This window comes from Ailuropoda melanoleuca, chromosome 2, assembly GCF_002007445.2.
Source record: "Ailuropoda melanoleuca isolate Jingjing chromosome 2, ASM200744v2, whole genome shotgun sequence".
In the NCBI taxonomy this organism is placed as follows: domain Eukaryota; kingdom Metazoa; phylum Chordata; class Mammalia; order Carnivora; family Ursidae; genus Ailuropoda; species Ailuropoda melanoleuca.
The window spans coordinates 165,439,076-165,463,040 of NC_048219.1; the positions used below are offsets into that span (position 1 = coordinate 165,439,076).

Here is a 23,965-nt window from a genome sequence, read left to right on the forward strand (position 1 = left end):
TGGATTGAGCCCTGCATTGGGCTCCCTGCTCAGTTGGGAGCCTGCTTCTCCCTCCGCCTGCCACTCCCCCTGCTTGTGCTTTCTCTCTCTCTCTCTCTGTTAAATAAATAAATATTTTTAAAAATTTTTGTTTTATCATCTGTATCATTTTAAACAGTGGTAAATATAATTCATATTTTGTAAAAATCTGGTCTGTTGGGGCTAAGGCATTTATTTTCTATTTGTCGCAGTTGAGAATTATAAAGCAGCAAAAATATAAAAAATTACTTGTGTGAGGTGATGCACTGAAATCTGAATGGCAGGGATATCAATCAAATACTTTTTCAAAAAGGCACATTTCAAACCACATACTTGAAACCAGTTCTTTGGGCTCTATTTAAGCATCATTAAAGGATACTTACTAAATTTTTTGAATTAGTAATACATTCACACAGTTCAAAAATATAAAAAGGTATATACTGCAAGGCCCTACTCTCATATCATCCCCATCCAGGATATTCTCACAAAAGCACAAAATATAACCACCTTTTTTCAAAAAAGATTTATTATTTATTTGAGAGAGTGAGAGAGTGCAGGGGCAAGGGCAGAGGCAGAGGGGGAGAGAGAGAGAAAGCATCCCAAGCAGACTCCATGCTGAGTGCAGAGCCCTGCTGGTGCAGGGCTCCACCCCACAACCCTGAGATCATGACCTGAGCCGAAATCAAGAGTCAGACACTCAACCAACTGAGCCACCCAGGCACCGCAACCATTTTTGTTAGCTACTTTTTTCCCCCTTCAGGAATAGCTGGTCCCAGAATGCCCAGCCACTCTCGTCAAGACTAAAGTTACTCTCAATTAGTGCCACACATGGATGGGACACAGTGACCAAATATCGGGGTGGTGGGGAAGTCTAAGGTTTCAGGACAAGCAGCTGGTTCCTGCCCCTGTTACATCTGCTGGAGCCCCCGCTCCATCTAGACAATTCTATCCCTTTCCCCAAGTCAGCAGCACCCTGGTGCCCGCAACAGTGAGGAATACAACCCTTAACGCTCATCGTGGCTCTGTGGATCCTCCTGTTCTCCCCCGTGGGTGTCGGGCACACAGAAGGCATGTGTACTCTTGCCTTCTGAACCTGGACTCTCTGAGTGGGTTTTCTCGCATGAAAGGAAAAGCAGCCTGCTCCCAGCTCCACTCCCAGAACAGCGAAAATTAGCATTAGCTCTGTCTCATATAACTGGGTAGACATATAGCAGTAAGATATAACTTCTGATTCATAAGATGCAGAAAAGAAGTTTAAAAATTAGACAGAAATAGTTGGAGACAGAAAATAAAGGCATTTTCTCAGTCTCCCTACACAACCTTGAATAAGTTGATACTAAGATATCACTGAGTAAAGACAAGAATGTTCTCTCCTTGGCATAGCCACCGTAGCAGGACAGACATTCCCACACTCCCTTTACTTCATAGTTAGATGATGTCACCAGCTGTCTAACTGGTCTTATTCCAAACCATTCTGTGCATAGCTGCCCAGATAATCTTTCTCAACATCTGTAACCACCTACCCTCACTGGGTAAAAGAATAGCATTCAACAGGAGAGTTTCTTCTTCCAAAAAGGACCGTACTGTAATTGGTGTGGTAGTCACCAGTTATTTGCATCTGCTTGGGGGCTTTTCCTTTGGGAAGTTTCCCATCCTCCACTCCATGTGTTCCAGGAGGGCTGCTGGGAAAGGCACAGGATAAGCTGGGTCAGATCTCTCCCGAGAGTGAGACTCTTGGGTAAGGTACATGAGGTTAAAAGGCCACTGGAACAGATTCCCTGAAGGCCCAGCTGTGGAGAGCAGGTCCACAAGCCCTGCTGCCAGATCCTCGGAGGCACCCCTGTCCCTGTGCATCTCAAGGCCTGCTTCCCAGTTCTGCCCTCCATCTGTCAGCTAGCCGATAGCTCCCCTAGAGCTACCATCACAAATTCCCACAAACTGGATGGCTTAAATATTTATTCTCTCACAGTTCTGGAGGCTAGAAATCCAGAATCAAGGTGTTAGTTGGGCCATGGATTCTAGGGAAGAACTCTTCCTGGCCTCTTCTGGTGGCTTAAATATATCACATCATTTATACTAAATTTCTAAAGTATTTTAAAGTAAGTTACTACACAAAAAACAACACAAATTAAGACCAAACTCTTCAACATATCCACCTAGGCTCTTCTCAGACTAACCGTCACTTCATCTCTGCTGCCCCTCCCCCAACACACAGACGTATGTACACACACACTCCACACTAGACACACCAAGCTGCTCCCTGCTCTTAGAAGTTGGCAGTCATCATCACTTCTCAGGCCTTTCCACATGCTGCCTCTTGCCCCTTCATCTGACTAACCTCTTCTCTTCCTTCAAGTCCCACTTCAGCTATCTCCTCTTCAGAATCCTCTGGGAGCCCCTTCCTTCCCAGCCCTGCAGATTTGGCCACTCCCTCATCCACATTCCAGTGGCATCTAGAGCAGACCTCTCCATCTGTACGTTCACAGTGGTACTGTGCTTGTCACTATCATCTGTGTCCCTCACTGGACAGTGCAGGTCATAAGAACCACAATGTATTGTCTTCCGACATCTATTATAGCACATCAGGCACATAGTAGGTACTTAGTAGAAATGTCTTGAAGAAAACAGAGGTGAAGGTCCTAGAACATTTCATTTTTTACCTCTTCTGACAAGGAAAAGCAGAGAGCTTCCTCACTGTCTTAGCAAATGCTTTGTTCAAAGAAAAAAGTCTGTTGCTTATATATTGTTCTTCCTAGGCAAGTGATTCTCAAAACATCATAAAACACCAAAGTTCTTAATGTTATTTCATAACACTTTTAACCTGGGTTCTAAAAGCTCATGGAATTTGTGCATTTTAAAATGTGACTTACATTCAAATTAATAGAGAATTGCTGCAGAATTTCACATTAGCACTTCCTATGACAATTTGCCTAATGCTGAGAACCTCTGCTGGGGACAATACTTACTGTATAAAGCCCTCTGAGGCCATAGCTACCTACACTTAGTTGGGTTCTGAAAAATGAAGCCAGATTTTAAAAGAAAATTATTTTTGTTCCAGAAAGACCTAGGAAAGCCTCCAAGACAGTTTTAATACTGCCTTTTAAGCATAGAATCGGAAATGCATGATGAGTAAAAGGGTACTTTTCTTATGAGATAAATTGGCATTAGATTTCCGTCATAGTCCATGACCTTCTTCCGGAAGAATAATAATCATTAATGATATTATATTTAGCTTCTTTTGAAAGTAAAACAGCCCAACTTCCTCATAGAGTTTCTGTGAAGAACACTAAAATGCATATGAAAATATTTTGTAATCAATAACATCCTCTCTAAATGTAAGGTCTACAACGACCACTCTATTACTACGAACAGTGGTAGTACGTACCAGTCAGTAAGAGTAGTAGTACTTACTACCAGTAGAGTAGTGTGGCTGCTGCTGCTATTACTACTACCACCACCAATTATAATAAAGCACCAACTAATTTCTATTCAGTTTAGTTGCATTTTAGGCTAACTAAACTTTATAACTTTATATCACACATAGGCCCCTAAAAAGTGAAATTTGGGTTTATAAAAAGAGAGCAAGGAAAGATGGCCATCTAAATACGCCAGGCAACAGTTCAACATACATTGAGATCATTTTCTAACACAGAGCCTTTTAGATCTAGGTTATCAAGATTTCTTGTTCTTTAAAGGAATTTTAATATATTACGAAATAAGAATTAATAAGCAATAAACAGTCCTTCCTAAAGAATCCTGTAACTAACAGTTATACCATAAGCCATCACAATTAACCTTGTTGTTTGTTTTCCTTTAAATAAATGCCTTGAATGTTACATAACTTAGAATGTAGCTATTATGGTCATCCAAAATATTACTTAGCAAATTACTTCAAACTATGTTCTAAATAAACACTTTACAAGAGCAAAGAGTTTTCACCCTAACCTACCATCATTCCTATGTAGAGAGAGATTAAATGCCAGGTTTCTTGAATCGCTAAGCCTCAAAAAATCTAAATAATAGAGTCTGTTTCAAGGGGAGAAATCAGTGTCTTAAAAGAATAATTTATTTACCAAATTTTATTAAAATATTCAGGTAATTAGCATGCTTATTTTTTATTTTTCATAATCTTGATTTTAACAAATATTGCTAATAGTAAATATTAATAGTCAAATAACTACTCCAACTCTTCTATAAAGCAAGTGAAAGCAATGGTATATAGGAAGGGTGCACGGTTAGCTCAGTCAGTAGAACATGCAACTCGATCTTGGGGTCACGATTTCAAGTACCACCTTGGGTTTAGAGATTATTTAAATTTTTTAAAAATTTTAAATGGTATGTATGAGATATGTAGCAACTATAATACACTTTCATCTAAAATGAAATTATTTGAAAGCTCACTGCACCTCAACACTTTTTCATTGTAAAAATCTTGTGGAGCCTATGAAAATACTTCCACACACACACATACATTCATATATATGTATGAGTACATATGCATATATGCATTCGTATGTACATATGAGTATGCATATATATAGGGAAACATGTATATATGATACAGTATTTAAGCCAGGTTCATAAAGTGTTCTACAATCTTCTATCCAAAGCATAGTGGTATAAATACTTTTCCCAGATCATTTTTAAGGGAAGCAATGTGCCTTTTGAAACAGGGCCTTGGCATCTTCCTAGTTTTTGGAAGAGAAACCTATTGTTACTTGCCCTTGAAAAAGAAACACTTATCTATTTCCACCACCAAAGTTAAAAGTACTATCAAATTCACAAGTTGCATCAAGCATCTTTCATCTAAGTAAGTCAAAAATTTAAATCCAAAAGTGCTATGGGGAGCTTGCAGTAATGGCAGAATGAAGATGTCAGCAAATCCTCTCTCCAAAATTAATGATAAAACTGGGCAGGATAGTCCAAAACTACCATTTCAAGACTGTCGAATAATCAAACAAAGGCCAACAACAAATTGACACGTGCCTATTCATGAAAAACTGTTAAACTTCAAGTAAGAACAGGAGGTTGGTGGCATTCTGTGAAAATCAACGAAATATAAAACAAAACCAAAAGATAGAGAAAAATCAATAAAAACAAAAGATTTTGTTTCTTTGAAAACATCAACCAAACTGATAAACCATTAGTGATACTGACTCAGAAAAGAGAAGACACAAATTATCAAATGAGGAATTTCAGTATAGGTGGCACGTGGATGGCTCAGTGGGTTAAGTGGCTTTGGCTTGGGGCATGGTCGTGGAGTCCTGGGATCGAGCCCCGTGTTGGGTTCTCTGTTCAGTGGGGAGCCTCCCTTTCCCTCTCCCTCTGCCTGCTGCACACCCTGCTTGTGCTCTTTCTCTCTGTCAAATAAATAAATAAAACATTTTTAAAAAAGAATATCAGTATAGGATAAAAGATAAGACAGTTGCAAATACAAAGTAGATCACATATCAGAAAGAAAGTACAAAGAAGCTCAGAAAAGGAATGTGTTCACATTAGCTGCAGGGACTAGGCATGGCTTAAAGGAAGGGTAGTATTTGAGATAAGGCTTGAAATGATAAATAGGATTTTGACAGTAAAAAATGAGGGAAGGACATCTCAAGAAGAGGGACATCTCAGTCTGACTAAAGCACAGAGTTCAGGAGTTTGGAACCTTTTCTGCTGTGATACAGTTTACAAACATTTCCCTTTCGAGCCCACCGCACCTACTCCCGTGGACACACCTGAAAGCACAGATAAAATAGGCTGCCTGGCTATACAATTTCCAGGGGCGTCATCCCTCTCTGCCTTCCAGGCCCATATATCAGAATGGAAATAAGTGAGAATGATCTTATAATAGATAATCCTTAATCTGCTTTAATTTTTAAGGAAAATCACTTGCTGGGGCACCTGGGTGGCTTAGTAGGTTGAATGTTCAACTCTTGATTTCTACTCAGGTCATGATCTCAGGGTCCAGGGATCAAGCGCCACATCGGACTCCACGCTCAGCAGGGAGTCGGCTTGAGGATTTTCTCTCTTTCCCTCTTCCAGCTGCCCCTCCCCCCAAAAATAAATAAATAAATCTTTTTTAAAAACGAAATCACTTGCTAAATTTAACATAGCTTTTAGTCAAAAATTGCTTGCTATATGCCCCACAATGGAGGGCAATAACAGGTTAAGAACCACCAATGTGATGGGAAGTAAAGGTGAGAAACATTGGTCAGAACTATCCCTGGGTGATCTGGAATACAAACCAAGGCATTTACACAGTGAAGAGAAATGATTCAGGCTGCATTTGGGAAGATTACTCTGGAAGTGTGGAGAAAGGGATAGCAGTTAGGAAGTTATTGCAAAAGTCCCAGTTAGTTAGGGGAAATAGAGGCCTAAATGAAGATGATACTGGAAAAAGATGATGGAATTGAGAAATGTGACAAATATAGAAGATAAGCTTTGTGAGGTCAGAGGTCTAACTTGTCACCTCTGTATCTCTAGTGGTCTTTAGCTCCATAACTATTTGTTGAATGAATAAATAAGATCTTGGTGGCTATAGTGGTACTGCCAGACTGCCTGGGTTCAAATCAAGCTCTTCCATTTACTAGTTCTATGACCTTGGGTAAGTTACTTGACCCTTCCATGCCTCAGTCTTCCAGTCTATTAAATGGGGCTAATAATAGTTTCTAGATCATAAGGTAGTTTTGAGGATTAAACAAGGTGAAGTGCTTAGAAGAATACATGACACATATACCTGCCGCATAAAGTAGCTATTATTTTTATTAGTAAAACATTGTGTCTTTAACAGAACTTCAGAGGTGAGAAAAACTTTGGGGTGGGGGGAGTGTAATCAATAGCACTGAGAATGTTTAGTTTGGCATTTAATGGAGATACCAGATAGTGGGGCTTTGGGGCTTGGGGAAAAGGGTTAGACTTAAGAAATCACCTGTGCTCTCCACAGTCCTCCCATCTCCCACCAAGATCCAGTCACACTAACCCCTTTCAGTTCCTCCAACAGGCCAGGTTTTTCCTACCTCAGGACTTGCCCGCTGCTATTCTCTCAGCCTGGAAGGGCAAAGAGCCTAGGCTCAACAATTATTTAATGATTCAATAGAAGAATGTGACATTCTTTGAAAAGTTAAATCCCTAGGAATGTACGAGAGTGTCATGTAAGAAAGCATGATGGAAGATAAAAGGTGTGAGCACAAAAAGGCAGCAACTAGAAAGGAGTATCTGGGAGGTAACCAGGACAATTGGAACAAAGTTTTAAGGAGATGGGTAATGCCCTAAATGCTCAGAGGAGGAAAGGAGGGTGCGGACTGAAAGATCACTGGATTTGGCAATAATTTTGGGAAAGAACTCTGAGAAAGTAATTTTCCAAAAGTTGCGAGGGGTAGGGGGCAGAGTTCAGATAGTTAAAGTCAACCAATACAAACTAATTTACCCAAAATGTTGGATAAGAGAGAGAAGCAGAGTCCAGGGAAGGTGACTGTAGACAAACCCCGATTCTGGGGGGGGTTTGGTGCTTCTTGGTTTTGGTAGGATAAGTAACAATGCAGAAGCAAACCTCTAATACAAACGGAATAAAAACGCCAGGCTAGATCTTGGGAGACGTTGTGCATCCCTACTCAGTTTTATAATGTCCACAGTGCTTTTCACACCATTACCCTGTCCCCCAGCTCTCTGATGATACATCCTCTAATTCAGTGGTTCTCAAAGTGTAGTCCCTAGACAGGCATCATCAGCATCACCTGGAACTTGTCAGAAATGCACATTTTTTAGTCCCACAACAGATCTACATAATCTGTGTTGGTGGGACCCAGTGATCTGTGTTTTAAAAAATCCTTCAGGGGATTCTCATGCTCTCCAGGACCCCGCAAGCACCACGCTCAGGAGAAAACGACAAAGACCACTTCAAGGAGTAGCGACCACAGTAGGAGGGCAGAATTTTCTCTGATCCTCCACCTGGATCTCCCTCTCCCCAAAGACAGGCAGTGCACGACCCACACCTCCAGTACCGCAAAGCAGTCACCCCGCTTCGTACTTAGCCTGGGCGAGTTCTACCAACCCTGGCAGGAGCAGAGGTCACCAGAGGACCACCTAGGCTAAACTCATTCGCCGCCCCAGAAAAGCCCAAGCGCAACCTGCCTCGGGCTTCGACTTCCTGCCCTAGGGGGCGGGGGGCGTCTACGAGGAGGGACTCCGGGAAGGACGTGTCCAACTTCTTCAGGACTGGAGGGGGTGGGGGCGGGGTATTGGCTCTTCTAAACCCTCCATGTGCTAAGAGGCCGGATGAAGCCGAGATGGAAAAAAGACAGGCTGGTCTAGGATTAGTTTCCGGAAAACCTGGAACCCAATAAAGAAACAAAGAAGCCTTGAAAACTCTCCTCCCTCTCCTTTCCTACTTTCCCACCCCGAATCCCACGGAATGGAAAAGGCGGAGGCTCAAGGCCGCGAAGGGGAGGGTCGCGGGGGAGGACGCTAGAGGAAGAAATCTCGCGATAGGAGGCCGGCCGGGGCGGGGGTGACACCTCTTCCCTCCTCCTCGCGTTAGTTCCGGTCGCAGAGGAGACACCGCTGCAGTTGCCGCCACATCGGGGATTTCTGGCTCTCTTCTCTTCGCCTTAAATTCGGTGAGGCGCGACGCCCTCTTGTCCCTGGCCAAGATTGTGGCCCCTCGTCGTCGGACAGGGCGGGTGGACGGGGCGGGTGGCAGGTCAGGTGCGGCCCGGCTTGAATGGGCCGGAGCGGAGGCCGCCGCATGAAGCCAGGCCGAATACGGGGCCTGGATTCGAGGGCCACCGCCGCTGCCTCAGCAGGGAGGTCGAGGGGTTGCGTCCCGGGCCGGAACGTGGGGCTCGGGTGTGCGCTTCGGCATCAGAGACCGAGGCAGTGGCCGAGGCAGGCCCCCCCCGCCGCCCTGCCCGGCCTGGGTAACAAAGCCGCTGCGGCCTCTGTTGGGTGATGTACGCGTGGGGGGTTCTGGCGGGCGGGGCGGAGGAGCCGCCACCACCTCTGCGGCCGCCTCCACCGCCGCTGCTTTCGCTGGAGGGCGGGCGGATGTACCGGGCGGCGGGGCCCCCGGCGCGAAGCGCCTCGGCGCCTGTGGTCCGCTCGTTGCGGCGGCCGCCACCGCCGGCGACGGGGTCAGTGGGGAAGGGGCTGCGGGCCAGGAGCAGCCCCTACGGCGCCCCGCGGTGGCCAATGGGGTCCTGGTTGGGGGCGGGTTATCGCGGTCGGGCCCGCAAGCACAGGAAGGGTGTGGAGGGGGAGACACGTGCTCGGGGAGGAGACTTGGATTGCAGGGAATGGGGCAAAGGAGGCGAGGCCGGCTCCCAGTTCATTTTGCAGGTTGGAGTGGTGCAAGCGGCCGCTGCAGTCACAGGCACGACTGGTAGGGTGGTGCCGCTCATAAGCCCCTCTGTAGAAAGGATTCGCCTTTTGACGGTGTCTGAAAATTGACGTACACGTTTTGGATACCTCCTGACTATGGTGGTACTCTCTTTTAGCCTCTGTGGTGCTTAGAAATACTGGAGTATGTAGGGGAATTTAAAGAGGAACGAGGAGGAAACCAAACAATTAATGTTTATGATGGGTGATTTGCCACCAGTCACTATGGTGCTGTAAAGTCATTTAAAAGCGTACACCACATCTTTAAAGTGTTTCTTGTAGGGAGAAATGCAGCTTTCGAAGTTGAATTTAATTGAGGCAGAGGTAATTCCTCATTTCCCCCAGGTCTGTTGCCAGGCTGAAGTGTGTGTTACATTTGACTTAATAAGTGACTAGACCAAGGTTTGATGCTTTGATTTTTAAATGAATGTTGTGGCACTGATATTTTTAAGGCCTTATTTTTCTTTCCTTAGGGTGTCTTTTATGAATAATCAAAAGCAGCAAAAGCCAACGCTATCAGGCCAGCGTTTTAAAACCAGAAAAAGAGGTAAATATTTGTTTTAATATCTCTTCAGACTTCCAGAATAACTTTTATATCTTGGTTTATCTGGCAGACACTTGATTAATAGTAAACTTTAAGAGAAAATACCAGAAAGAAACTTGAATTTCTAGTTGACTGCCATTTCAGATATATAATATTTCTACTGTTTTTCTAAGCCTTTAGCTTTTAGTATCAACATATGTAATGGTCTTTTTATTGTGAGGAGAAAGTACATTTTTTTTTCTTTCTTTTTTTTTTAAGTATGGAGTGCATTTTCACTAGCTAAATTTTTTTCAGGCAGACTTATGCTTGAGGGAAAAAGTTAAGAAAGGAGAACTCCTAATGTGATTTCGAATTCCTCCCAAACTTTGTGAAGGTTTGTGAGAGAAAAACCAGACTTTATGCATGGAAGTTAATTATGGAACAGAGTTCACATTGTAATGTCTTGAAATTAAATATTTCTTACAGACCTAGTAAGAAAACTACTAGAATTATATTAACTGCTTCTGGGGCGCCTGGGTGGCACAGCGGTTAGGCGTCTGCCTTCGGCTCAGGGCGTGATCCCAGCGTTGTGGGATCGAGCCCCACATCAGGCTCTTCTGCTATGAGCCTGCTTCTTCCTCTCCCACTCCCTCTGCTTGTGTTCCCTCTCTCTGGCTGTCTCTATCTCTGTTGAAAAAAAAAAAAAAAAAAAAGACCTTTAAAAAAAAAAAAGAATTATATTAACTGCTTCTGTCTATTAGTGGGTGGTTAGGTGAATATTTAATTCTGTAGCAAGGCACTATACTAGTGATACAAAGTTAAATGAGATGTCGTCTCAGGTATATTTTGTATTTGGCTTAATACTTTCCCAAAAATCTTGCAATGTTATTGTTGAAAAACAGATATTGACCTTATTTTACAGGAAATTTTGAGGAACTAGAACTGGGTCAGATATTGGTTATAAACTGTGTTTCTCTACCCTGGGTAACAAACACTTTGAGATATGTATTTGTAATCCCTGATGATAGACCGTCCTCTTGTAGTGGGGAGACTGAAGAGGATTCGATTCTAGTCTTTGCAAATTTTTTTAGATTTAACCTGGTAAATTTTCTCAAGTGGAGGAACAGAAGTTGGAAACCAGAGCAGTTTAGCAGTGATGGGGGAAAGTCTGTATCCTCTTGAGTATGTGGTACTATCAAGTAATTTTATTGTTATTGGCATCAGAAAGAGCTGTCACTTCCCCGGGTCCAGATTGAGATCACTCACACCCTCCTCGTTCTTGATGATGGGGTTCTGGGTAGCATGAACAATCATCCGAATTTGTCTGGGACTGAACACAGTTCCCAGGACATAGGCTTTTCAGTGCTAAAACAGGAAAGTCCTGGGCAAACAGGGAGGAGTTGACTACTCTAGTGTGTGAAAAGATAGCATCTAACCTAGATAGGTCAAAGCCATCGTAAAGTGTGTGACAGCAGCTCAGTAGAGGCTGGGTATGTGTGTAAGGCACTGTAAGTACCAAATGAATGATTTAAAACAACAATAACCACGTAGTGTTATGGGCATTTAAAAGAATGAAGAGTTCCAGTGTTTGGACAAAATTTCACTCGAGAATAAAATTTACCTGAAATTTAGAGGATGTCCTAAATTTCAGAAGAACCCAGAGGCAATAGGAGAGCATTCAGGGTAGAAATTATCTCCTGGCCGTAGGAACACACTAGCTCACTTAACTCATCATTTGTGAGACTTATGTGAAAAAATAGTGGGGAAAAAAGCCACACAGTTCTTGTGACTAGGCAGTCATGCCTTGGATTTGCAGGGTGTGTGTTTAGGTCTTTTCTTGTGTTTGTGTTTTCCAGCTGTTGAAATAAATGAGATTGTGCTACGTGTGGTTAATATATTCAGTACTTACACTTTCATAAGGTGATGATTTTGTGGCATTTTGGTAAGCCTTTTAAAACTAAATGTTGTGGGGTTTTCCCCCCAGATGAAAAAGAGAGGTTTGACCCTACTCAGTTTCAAGACTGTATTATTCAAGGCTTAACTGAAACTGGTACTGATTTGGAAGCAGTAGCAAAGTTTCTTGATGCTTCTGGAGCAAAACTCGATTACCGCCGATATGCAGAAACTCTCTTTGACATTCTGGTGGCCGGCGGAATGCTGGGTAAGTGGGTTTTGTGGGAGTGTAATGTATAGAAATTGTATGGAATCCAGAATATGAAATATTTGACAGTCCTGTCAAATTGGGGTGGCTTTGTTTTTGGCTTTTTACCTCCTTAGGATTTTTCCATTTTTTTTCCTCCCAGATCATAGTAACTTAGCAAATTGTCTTGCCCTATTTAGCTTTATAGTCAAAATCTGTTACAAAACCATAACATTTGGGGATGACTTTCTGATACCTATGTCCTTACTACATCCCCGATCAATAATTTTTCCAGCTTGTGTTTGTACACTCTGTTAATGAAGAAACCCTTACCTCTTCTGTCTTATGAAATACTACTTCCGTATGCCTGAGGTCTAAGCCTACACTCTTCAGTGCATTAGCCACTACCCACATGTGGCTATCAATCACGTGGAATGTGGCTAATCTAAATTGAGAGGTGCTGTAAGTGTCAAATACACAATGGATTTTAAAGACTTACAGAAAAAAGAATGTAAGACCTCTCAATAATATTTTGAATACTGAAATGTTAAAATCAATATTTTTGATATGTTGGGTTAGAGTATATTATAAACTACACTTTTATTTTTAATGAAGTTACTAGACGATGCGAAATTACATTGTGTAGCTCACATTATATTTTTCTTGCATAGCACTGCCCTCACTTCTGCCTCTGCCCTCAGCAGCTCATGGTATCTTAAGAGAATGTGCCATTTAGCTGTGTGTCTTCAAATGATGATGGCAATTTCATTTCCATAGCTCTTTAAGATATTTCAAAATGTTTTCATAGTGATAACTTATTGACCCTCATAGCCAGGCTGACAGAGTCAGAACTCTGTAAGCCTGCAGGCTGGAGGCTTAGAGAGGTTTCAGTGACTTACATGCAGTCAGATAATTACTCAGTGGTAGAACCAAGGAACATATGTTCATATGTTCTAATGCATAGTCCAGTATTTCTTCCACTGCATTACCAGTTTATAGTAAGAAATACCCATTTTCTATTTATAGTACTATCAATAAGCCTGCTTTTAAAATTCTTTTTAAAACCTTTACTAAGGAAATTTTTGAAGATACCCTAGAGAGAATAGTAAAACTTTTTGTCTATTACCCAACTTCAGTAATTGTTAACAGTCTTAATCTGGCTATGTCCTCACTGACTTCATCCCCCTCCCCATATTTCAAAGTATATATCTGACATCACTTTATACATAAATACATACAAATGTATGTAAAAGATAAGGGCTCTAACTTGTAGGTTTTTACGGCCCATCCTCTCTAGCAACTTGAAGGGTTGTTTCTCTACATTATCAAAACCAACTCAGAACATCTCCACTTGTGTGACAGATTTGATACTGTTGAATGGTTAATGCAGTGAGTTCACTTGGGTTGCTAAAGGGGGTTGCTAAATTGTTTCACTTTATTCACAAATACTGAACCAACTAGCCATGTTCCTACTGAGATACTGACTTTGCTTTCAGCTCATCTTATAGCATTTTTGTCATTTTATTTTATTATGGGAATCCTTTCAGAAACTAAGATGGAAACAATTACTAATTTAAATGAAAGTCACTGCAAATTTTTTGTTAAATATACCCTAGCCCCAGGTGGTACACTGGCAGATGACATGATGCGTACAGATGTCTGTGTGTTCGCAGCACAAGAAGACCTAGAGACCATGCAAGCATTTGCTCAGGTAAATGAAACTTTATGTATTTATTTCAGTTAGCTACTATCCATCTACATAGGAGTAGTCTGCTTTTAAGAGGTTGGAGGAGGACGCCTGGGTGGCGCAGTTGTTAAGCGTCTGCCTTCGGCTCAGGGCGTGATCCCGCCGTTCCAGGATCGATTCCCACATCGGGCTCCTCCGCTGGGAGCCTGCTTCTTCCTCTCTCACTCCCCTTCTGTGTTCCCTCTCTCGCTGGCTGTCTCTCTGTTACATAAATAAATAAAATCTTAAAAAAAAAAAAGGTTGGAGGAATTTGAACTGAAGATTTAGAGATACTTTTTGGAGCAATATAATGAAATGTGTTAAGGAAGACAAAGCAGAAAAGATTGAATTAGTTATTTTCCTACTTGTCGCTTTGGAATTAATCCATTTCTAAGAAAAACCTTAAACTGAAAAGGAAAATCATATCCTTGTCATGATTTCCATCATAGAATTATTCTGCATATAACTTTTTTTTTTTTTTTAAGATTTTATTTATTTGAGAGTACGAACAGGGGATGGGCAAAGGGGCAAGCAGGGGCTCGATCCCAGGACCCTGAGATCATGACCTGAGCCAAAGTCAGACACTTAACTGACTGAGCCACCCAGGTGCCCCTGCATATAACTTCTTAAAGATAAATGGGTTATAGGCAGATTAGCTTACCAATCAATGTTTGATTTGAAGGTTTCATACATAGTTAGGTTTGTGTTATTGTAAGCAAAGAATCCAAGCGTATCTAGCCTAGAGATTTGCTGTCTGTGTCATTAGGAAAGTAGAACTATATTCTGTGATCTTACTCTGTTAATATCCTACAAATGGGTAAATGACTTGTATTTGAGCAACAATTAGTCCTTACTTTCACATTTGGCAATAAAAATCTATTGTGGGGTGGCTTAAGTGTTAACAGATCAGTATATTGTAGGGTTTGGGAGTTGGTAGACTCTTCCTAAGCTGGCTTAAACAGCCTGTAAACTCATATCCAGTGGAAGGTTTACTTTGATGTTCTAAAGATACTATGAGATACTCAGATCTTTTAGGAATCTGGCATCTTTAGTTACGAAATTATTAAATTCCTTAATTGTTCTTCATAGGTTTTTAACAAGTTAATCAGGCGCTACAAATACCTGGAGAAAGGTTTTGAAGATGAAGTAAAAAAGGTATGAAGAACAGTATGCTTTATGGAAACAAAAGATGGGGGTCAAAGAGGAGGACGTTGTATCTTAATTCTGCCACAGATTTGAAATGATTAGCTATTTACGTAGGCCTGCAATGTGGTTTGGGGGTACATCATTTAGTTTAATTTGTTATACACTGTTTCTTAGCTTTGTGTCCAAACAAGTGACAAAAGGCTAAAGATCAGAATGGGGTCTGTTCAAGATGGGGGTGGGTAGAGGATCAGAGCTAAGCATATTGAGAAAGAAATTTGACGTATTTGCTGTTGGAGTCTTAGGTATTTTATATATAGGCAGACCTAGTAATCTAGTAATGTTAACTGTAACTGTTAACTCATTTAATACTCAAAAAAAACCCTGTGAGGCAAGTTTTATTATCCACGTTTACTTATGAGGAAACTGAGGCACAGAGTTAAGTAACTTGCCCAGGATCACTCAGCTAGTATTAAAACTGAGATAAAAATTTGGATGGTTAGACCCCAGAGCCCACACTTTCAATCAGTATAGTTTGCCCTACTGCTTCTCTTTATATAATTGCTCTTTTAACCTTTAATTATTTATTTTTATAGCTGCTGCTGTTCTTAAAGGGTTTTTCAGAGTCGGAGAGGAACAAGCTGGCTATGTTGACTGGTGTTCTTCTGGCTAATGGAACACTTAATGCATCCATCCTTAATAGCCTTTATAATGAGAATTTGGTTAAAGAAGGTAATCAGCCTTTAGTAAAGAATTGTCTTTGGTTGGCTGAGGGTGGGGATAAATAAGCATGAAAGATCTGAACTGATACAAAAGCTAGGATATAGTTTATGTAGATGCGACTTGTGTGATAGTCTTAGTTTTCTTAATTATCCTTAAATTTAATAAAATTAATTAGATATTTCATGTATACCTTTGGCTCTCTTTAGGCATACAGCAAATATCCAAAGCTCAGACAGAATGTGGTTATAACATATTTAGAAATGCCAGGGAAACCCAGAAAAATTAATTCCAGTTGAGGGAAATGTTGAGCTAAAAAGAAAATAAGGTCCCTATTGTCATTTTCGTAGTTAAGTAATTCTCTGCAGTTAAAAAACTTACTTTTTTTAAAGATTTTATTTATTTATTTGACAGTGAGAGCAAGAACACAAGCAGAGGGAGTGGGAGAGGGAGAAGCAGGCTTCCCACCGAGCAGGGAGCCCAATGCAGGGATCTGTCCCAGGACCCTGAGATGATGACCTGAGCCGAAGGCAGACGCTTAACCGACTGAGCCACCCAAGCGCCCCAGAAACCTTTTTTAAACTAGATTACTAGGTATTTAATGTGCCTTATTTCCCACAACAACCCTGTCAAGTGTCAGTACTATTACCGTCATTTTACACATTTCAAAAGCAATTTAACAACTAAAAATACATAACTAGCAAATGATAGAAGAGAGAAATTGGAGTGAAATGGTAAGCAGCTTAGTGACAGAAGGAAGTTTAGGGGTAAAGTGAGTAATTCTGTGTGGTTGAAATGAGGAGATAGAGTGTTGAAATCCACCTAACTTCTGTTAAGTAAGCTCTTTTGTTCTACAGGAGTTTCAGCAGCTTTTGCTGTAAAGCTCTTTAAATCATGGATAAATGAAAAAGATATCAATGCAGTAGCTGCAAGTCTTCGGAAAGTCAGCATGGATAACAGACTGATGGTTTGTAATTTGTTACGTTCTTCTCATTCTTGTCAACACTTAAAGTGTAATAAGGGAATTTTCTCATTTCTAATCTGTGAAAAGAGGTGTTTTTCTCGGTAGGATTAAAGACCATTTAACCAGATTGAATTCTCCTTTCAGGAACTTTTTCCTGCCAATAAACAAAGCATTGAACACTTCACGAAGTATTTTACTGAGGCAGGCTTNCTCAGCTAGTATTAAAACTGAGATAAAAATTTGGATGGTTAGACCCCAGAGCCCACACTTTCAATCAGTATAGTTTGCCCTACTGCTTCTCTTTATATAATTGCTCTTTTAACCTTTAATTATTTATTTTTATAGCTGCTGCTGTTCTTAAAGGGTTTTTCAGAGTCGGAGAGGAACAAGCTAGCTATGTTGACTGGTGTTCTTCTGGCTAATGGAACACTTAATGCATCCATTCTTAATAGCCTTTATAATGAAAATTTGGTTAAAGAAGGAGTTTCAGCAGCTTTTGCTGTGAAGCTCTTTAAATCATGGATAAATGAAAAAGATATCAATGCAGTAGCTGCAAGTCTTCGGAAAGTCAGCATGGATAACAGACTGATGGAACTCTTTCCTGCCAATAAGCAAAGTGTTGAACACTTCACAAAATATTTTACTGAGGCAGGCTTGAAAGAGCTTTCAGAATATGTTCGGAATCAGCAAACCATCGGAGCTCGTAAGGAGCTCCAGAAAGAACTTCAAGAACAGATGTCCCGTGGTGATCCATTTAAGGATATAATTTTATATGTCAAGGAGGAGATGAAAAAAAACAACATCCCAGAGCCAGTTGTCATCGGAATAGTCTGGTCAAGTGTAATGAGCACTGTGGAATGGAACAAAAAAGAGGAGCTTGTAGCAGAGCAAGCCATCAAGCACTTGAAGGTATTAGAACTATGCCTTTGCAAAACATTATTCTGCTTTTTAGTGGGGATAAGTGAGCTGTTACTGTACTTAGAGGATGTATCACATCTTGTGGTTCCTGGGGATAACCACCAGTGAGTAGACAACTATTCCTGGTGGTTATAAACTCTCGATAATCTTTTTATAAGTCTGACTTGACCTTTCTTTGGTTCGCAGGTTAAAAACAAATACACGTTTAAAAATAGCGTGTGCCTGCGATTTGGTGTTTGCTTTTGAGGGAATATTGGAAAATAAGAGGACTCTTTTTTATCCTCTAAATTATTAACATTGTATTGACAGTTGTCTGGAATCCCTGGTGCAGTATTGCTTATTTGACTTAGATTCTTAGTAGATTCTTCTGCTTTATTTGGTTCTTGTTTTAGTTTCCACTATATAGAGTATAATTCACAGTGATTTTAAAAGATCTGTTCTATGTTTTAGGAATTTTGAAATGGGGGGGTCATTGTAATAAATGACAAAACTTTTTCTCCTTTCCCTTTAAAAGCAATACAGCCCTCTACTTGCTGCCTTTACTACTCAAGGTCAGTCTGAGCTGACTCTGTTACTGAAGATTCAGGAGTATTGCTATGACAACATTCATTTCATGAAAGCCTTCCAGAAAATAGTGGTGCTTTTTTATAAAGGTAATTTAAATTTTGAATTTGGTGATAAAAATCCTGGGGGTGCCTCGGTGGCTTAGTCAGTTAAGTGTCTAACTTCGGCTCGGGTTGTGATCTCCGGAGGTCCTGGGATTGAGCCCCCTGTGGAGCTCTATACTCAGCATGGAGTCTCCCCCCCACACCAAATAAAATCTTAACCAAAAAAAAAAAAAAAAAATCCTAGACTACTAATAATTCCAATGAGTAGTTGTCTGAACATCAGCTCCATAAAATATTTTAATCATAGGACAAAATTGTCTCTAATTGAATTGGGTGCTTTTTAGTCCATTAATATCAAAACATCTCTAAACCTTATTAAGTTAAAAACCTAAAATCTTCTTGACATGGCCTTAAACTTCACCTCCCATTCTCTACCAGTTTCTCTTCCCCAGACACACTTTTCACATCTCTCTAGTCTTTGGCCCATGACAAATTGACTTTTCTTTACCCTACCCCATTATCCAGTGTAAACCTTTACTTGTCCTTCAAGACCAGTTCAAAATGCTTATTATAAAACCTTCTATTTCAGTTATTATTCCCTTTTCTGTGTTCTATTTCAAAACTGTTCTAAAGTGGTTAATAAAGATAAGGACTTTGTTGGGAGAGCGTCTGTTGTAATATTTAGTTAACTATGGTTGCTAATAATGTTTTCTTCAATTCTGCATAAATCAGACCAGTTTGACCCCAGTAAGTGTAGTTCGTGTGCACATGTATTGTTTCTATGACCTAGTTTTCATAAATGATTTTGTTGGTTCCTGTATTCTAAACTTAGAACAGAGGTCTATATCCCCATCTCCAGAATTTTTTGTTTTTAAGAAAGAATAGGGTCATGAATTCCCAAGTATTCCATGCTTTGGTTATAGTTAGGTTTCTGTATTATAGAGCTTGTAGTTAGGTTTCTTGAAAGTATACCCCCATTTACATCCTCCTCCCACTCTAATTATTTATAAACAAATCCTAGAAACCTTTATTTAATTAACTTTTCAGTATGGGGTTTGTAAAGTACATGGACTTTTATTTACCACAGTACCATTTTCACATGTAAAAAAATTAATCCATCAGATATCCCTGATTGTTTATCACAAGGTTTCCCAACCTTGGTACTACTGGTATTTTGGGCCTTTAACTCTAGTTGGTAACAATCCTGTGCGTTATAAGAGTGTTGAGTAGCATCTCTCCCCAGTGTAACAACCGAGAATGTCTCTAAACATTGTCAGATGTACCAGCGAAGGGGGGTGTAAATGCCTTCAATTGAGAGAATCACTGGTTTAGTAAGTGTTTTTCCTAGTTGCAGGTTATACGTTGGCAGCAAGTTGATAAAACATTTCTTAATAGAGGGCACTCCTTTAAAAACTGAAGAAACCAGTTGAGCGTTTTGAATACAATAATTGTTTATACTTAACTTTTCAGTAGGCTCTTTTTGCCATGCAGGCATTCGCACTTTAGGTGGCTTCTGACTCTGCCTGAAAACTCCCGAATATAATGATTGCTCTCTTTATAGCTGAAGTCCTGAGTGAAGAGCCCATTCTGAAGTGGTATAAAGATGCACATGTTGCAAAGGGGAAAAGTGTCTTCCTTGAGCAAATGAAAAAGTTTGTAGAGTGGCTCAAAAATGCTGAAGAAGGTAAGTCTTTTCCTTGGTGCAGTTTGTTTGGTAAAGCCTGAGAACTAATTTTAATGCGGCCATAGAATGTGCTACCTTTTTTCATTGAGATAACCATTTTGTACCTGAAGTACAGATTTTTGTTCATTCGTGACAGACCTGCAAATAGTCACTTGCTTTAGGGCACGTGGGGAGAACTTGACTTTAAATACTAAAGTATTTTGATCGCTTGGCGAATATACTAACATACTAACGAGGGAAATTGAAAAATTTGAGACTATTTAATAAATACTAGATTTACAAATGAAGGCTTTTGAATATCCCCCTCATAAATATAGGGTTATTAATAAAATTACTTAATTGTAATTAAAGAGCTTCAAAATTATAAATGGGAACTTTTGCTTTCTGATATTTATATAATGCTTGACTGCATTTTTCCCCTTTTCTAGAATCTGAGTCTGAAGCTGAAGAAGGTGACTGAATTTTGAAACTACACCCTCAGTAAAGCAAACAGGAGTTGTAGATAAAATGTCGTGTCTCATGTGTCCTGGTTCTTACATCTTCCTACCTCCCTATATCAAGCATGATATAAGGGCTTTCATGGCAAATTTTATTTTAACTGTTTCTATGGTTACTGGAAATGTTGGGTTTAGTTTCTAAAACCATGTTTTAAGTAGCTACAGGAGCTATAGATTTGAATCTAATGTTGCATTAGTCTTTTCAGTTATCTTCTACCTCCTGTATTTTCTACTGTAATAATGTAATTTAAGGCCTTCCACAATGAACAGTTCACTTTATTCCCTGGGTTTTCTATATAAACAGTTTTCAAGATATGATTTGGTTAAAAATAATTTGTTATAAAAATTCTGTTTGCAAATTAAACTGTAAAAGTATCCAAAGTCTCAAAAGGCAATGATTTGTGTGATAACTTGGTATGCCCAAAGCCCTGCTCCGCAATGAAAATCTCATATACAGTAATTGAATNTCTGAAGCTGAAGAAGGTGACTGAATTTTGAAACTACACCCTCAGTAAAGCAAACAGGAGTTGTAGATAAAATGTCATGTCTCATGTGTCCTGGTTCTTACATCTTCCTACCTCCCTGTATCAAGCATGATATAAGGGCTTTCATGGCAAATTTTATTTTAACTGTTTCTATGGTTACTGGAAATGTTGGGTTTAGTTTCTAAAACCATGTTTTAAGTAGCTACAGGAGCTATAGATTTGAATCTAATGTTGCATTAGTCTTTTCAGTTATCTTCTACCTCCTGTATTTTCTACTGTAATAATGTAATTTAAGGCCTTCCACAATGAACAGTTCACTTTATTCCCTGGGTTTTCTATATAAACAGTTTTCAAGATATGATTTGGTTAAAAATAATTTGTTATAAAAATTCTGTTTGCAAATTAAACTGTAAAAGTATCCAAAGTCTCAAAAGGCAATGATTTGTGTGATAACTTGGTATGCCCAAAGCCCTGCTCCGCAATGAAAATCTCATATACAGTAATTGAATTCATTAACATGAATCTTGGGTATTTGGACCATTGCTTGCATGTTGATACTTTCTTGCATTTTTAACCCTGGATGTCCTTGAGCTCAATTGTTTGCTCTCTGGTTTTCATTCTTCAGTAAAGCCATAGAGAACAAGTGTAAAAGTGAGTTTTTGGGAAATTGTATGTGGCAGAGGTGGTGGGAAGAAGAAAGTTGAGCTTTTTCCCATTCAGAAACTTTTGTATTCAGTTTGTATCTTTCCAGGCAAAACAGGTGGATATTCTTCTCATTACAGCCATTTTCAAATGTACGTTAGAAAAATCTTGTCATTTAAAGTATTTTACATTTGTCATGCACTTCGATTAAAAGGAAAGGACTCAAAATAATGTGAGTTAGGGGTGCCTAGCTGGCTCAGTCAGTAAAGCATTTGACTCTTGGTTTCGGGGTCATGAGTTCGAGCCCCACATTGGGTGTAGAGATTACTTTTTAAAAAATAAATAAATAAAAATAGTGTGAGTAAAGGAAATGACTCTACTAAACCCAGTAAGTTGTTAAATGTTAAGTGGTCAGCGTGTTCTAATTGAGACTCTAAATGTAACTCATTTCCTTTTGGCTTAGAGTATTTGTCGTAAAGAATGAAGTGCAATGGTAATATATTCCCACTTGATCATACTGGGTCAGCTTCATTCTCTTAACATACTCACAGCTCAAGCATCTGGCTATTAACATACCCAAGTTGCCATCTTTTTAAATTGCCATGAGCCAAATATCTCTTTTATATGATTGATCCATTTATTTTAATGGCTGCCTTTTAATTTCCATTTTTCTTTTCTTGCTGCTACCCATATATATATTTTATATATATATATATATATATATATGTAGTCATTAGAAATCAAAATACGACCACTTTGATGGAGAGACTTCATGTTAAAGTGAACATTTTTAAAGGTTTTTTTTTTTCCTCGATGAAAGAAACTAACTTGGAATAATGCCACCAGAGACTGAATAGTAATTGCCCCTCTCAAAGGTGCCATTCTATGAGCCAAGAATTTGGTGTTTAAAAGTTCATCTTGAGGGAATAACGTGTAATATATAACCTTAAGAAGAACATTATAACTGATACCATTGTGAATGGGGTGAAATTGTTAAATGAATAATTTTGATAAAGTTTTCATGCACAGGCAAAATGTATTCACTAGGTTTCTACGTAGTGATCTGCTTTTACTTTGTAATTTGTAGTCCTCAAAAGACTTTTTTTAAAAAATAAAGTCCATCCTTACACTTAGGTTATAGGTCAGTCTTCTTTAATTTTTTTTATATATTCCATGTTAATACCTAAGGAGTAGCTGTATGTTATGCGTTCAGACGTCTCTACTGTGTAAGCATTGAATAATTGTCCTCATCCTTATGATTCCCAAACTGTAAACACCCACACAGAATTCTGATGTAGCGGAAACTACATTTAATATTTCTACAGCCAAACCATTGCATGTTACTGTTGTACAAAGTGTACCCTATTTTATTGTATACTGTGTATAGTGAAAGAGTGTGTAGTCTTCCAGAACTACATTATGATCTTTGTCTGATCATAGTTTTTTTTCCTTCATAATGACAAAGTAGTATTTACTACAGTATTATAGTAAATGGGTAAGTCACCTGTGACAGTATAGCGTAAAGAAAGGGAATGCTTCCTATAGACTGCAGATTTTCATTTTGAATTTTAAGCGGTAATTTTGGAACTGAGCTGCCAATGCCCATCTATGCCCTCAAATATGTAATGCTTAATCTAGATGTTAAAATTGTAATTACGATTGGATAAGTGTTAGTTGATTTTCCAAACTTGGTGTTGGTTTCTAAGGATGTCTCCTTAGGTGCCATAATTAAATGTGTGTTTAGAGCTGACCATAGGTTTCTTAATCTTAATTATTCTGGGAGTATTGTCCTAGAGGTACTTAACTATTCTGTTCTTAGAAAAATTCCAAATACCAAAAATGCCACAGGATATTTTGACATAGCATAGTGATGGTGGTGAGAGGAAATGCATCTGCTTTATACATGAAAAAGAGTGAGAATGATTTTTTTGATTTTTGTTTTTGGTCCCACTTGGCAGAGACATCACCCCTATTGCAAATGCATGACTATGTTTTTTTTAAAGGGAATGGACGTAATAATAGACATTTGCGTTGGCAGACATATCTTTATGTGTATCCATATCCTGAGACAGTATTTTTTTTTTTGCCAGTCTTAACAGTTGGGCTTTACACCCCAGCCCACCATAGACAACAGACATACCATTCCCCATTGGCTTTGAAGGTCTTAACAGATTCTTACTTGATTGTAAATGCATCATAAATAGAATCATTTGGGGTCCTTCTAATCTATAAAAATCAATTAAAATCCTAGGTGAATGGTTTAATTAAAGTTGTTAGGCATAACGTGTATAATGGTATTGAAATTTTACTTATGAAACTTTACAGGAGATTGGGAACTGACAAATACTGGTTGGCTTTAAGTGTAACAGATGCCAAAATTTTAGTGTGCATTATCACTTGGACTACTGAATTACCTTTGTGAAAATTTTCCTCAGATGCTATTTACAGGTGTCACGTAAAATAGGTTAAGCATTTATATGAGAATTCTGGTAAATTGCCTTGCTATGATTTTTTTAATGTGAAGTATTAGTCCATTA

The 23,965-nt window shown here is 39.4% G+C and overlaps 1 protein-coding gene across 2 annotated transcripts; it reads left to right on the top strand.

Annotated features, from left to right (window-relative positions):
- Positions 1-8,470: 8,470 nt before the first annotated feature.
- BZW1 (basic leucine zipper and W2 domains 1) lies at positions 8,471-20,691 on the top strand. Of its 2 annotated transcripts, XM_034654927.1 has the most exons (12): positions 8,471-8,621; positions 9,852-9,925; positions 11,886-12,062; positions 13,658-13,752; positions 14,857-14,922; positions 15,507-15,642; positions 16,488-16,597; positions 16,739-16,795; positions 17,243-17,503; positions 18,027-18,165; positions 19,682-19,804; positions 20,233-20,691. In XM_034654927.1, the coding sequence occupies exons 2-12, from the start codon at positions 9,862-9,864 to the stop codon at positions 20,262-20,264; spliced, it is 1,260 nt and encodes a 419-aa protein (XP_034510818.1). In that variant the 5' UTR covers positions 8,471-8,621; positions 9,852-9,861; the 3' UTR covers positions 20,265-20,691. The 2 variants fall into 2 exon arrangements, with proteins under 2 accessions (XP_034510818.1, XP_034510819.1); XM_034654928.1 differs by lacking the exons at positions 8,471-8,621; positions 9,852-9,925; positions 15,507-15,642; positions 16,488-16,597; positions 16,739-16,795 and having other exon boundaries at positions 11,985-12,062; positions 13,658-13,663; positions 16,940-17,503.
- Positions 20,692-23,965: the final 3,274 nt, after the last annotated feature.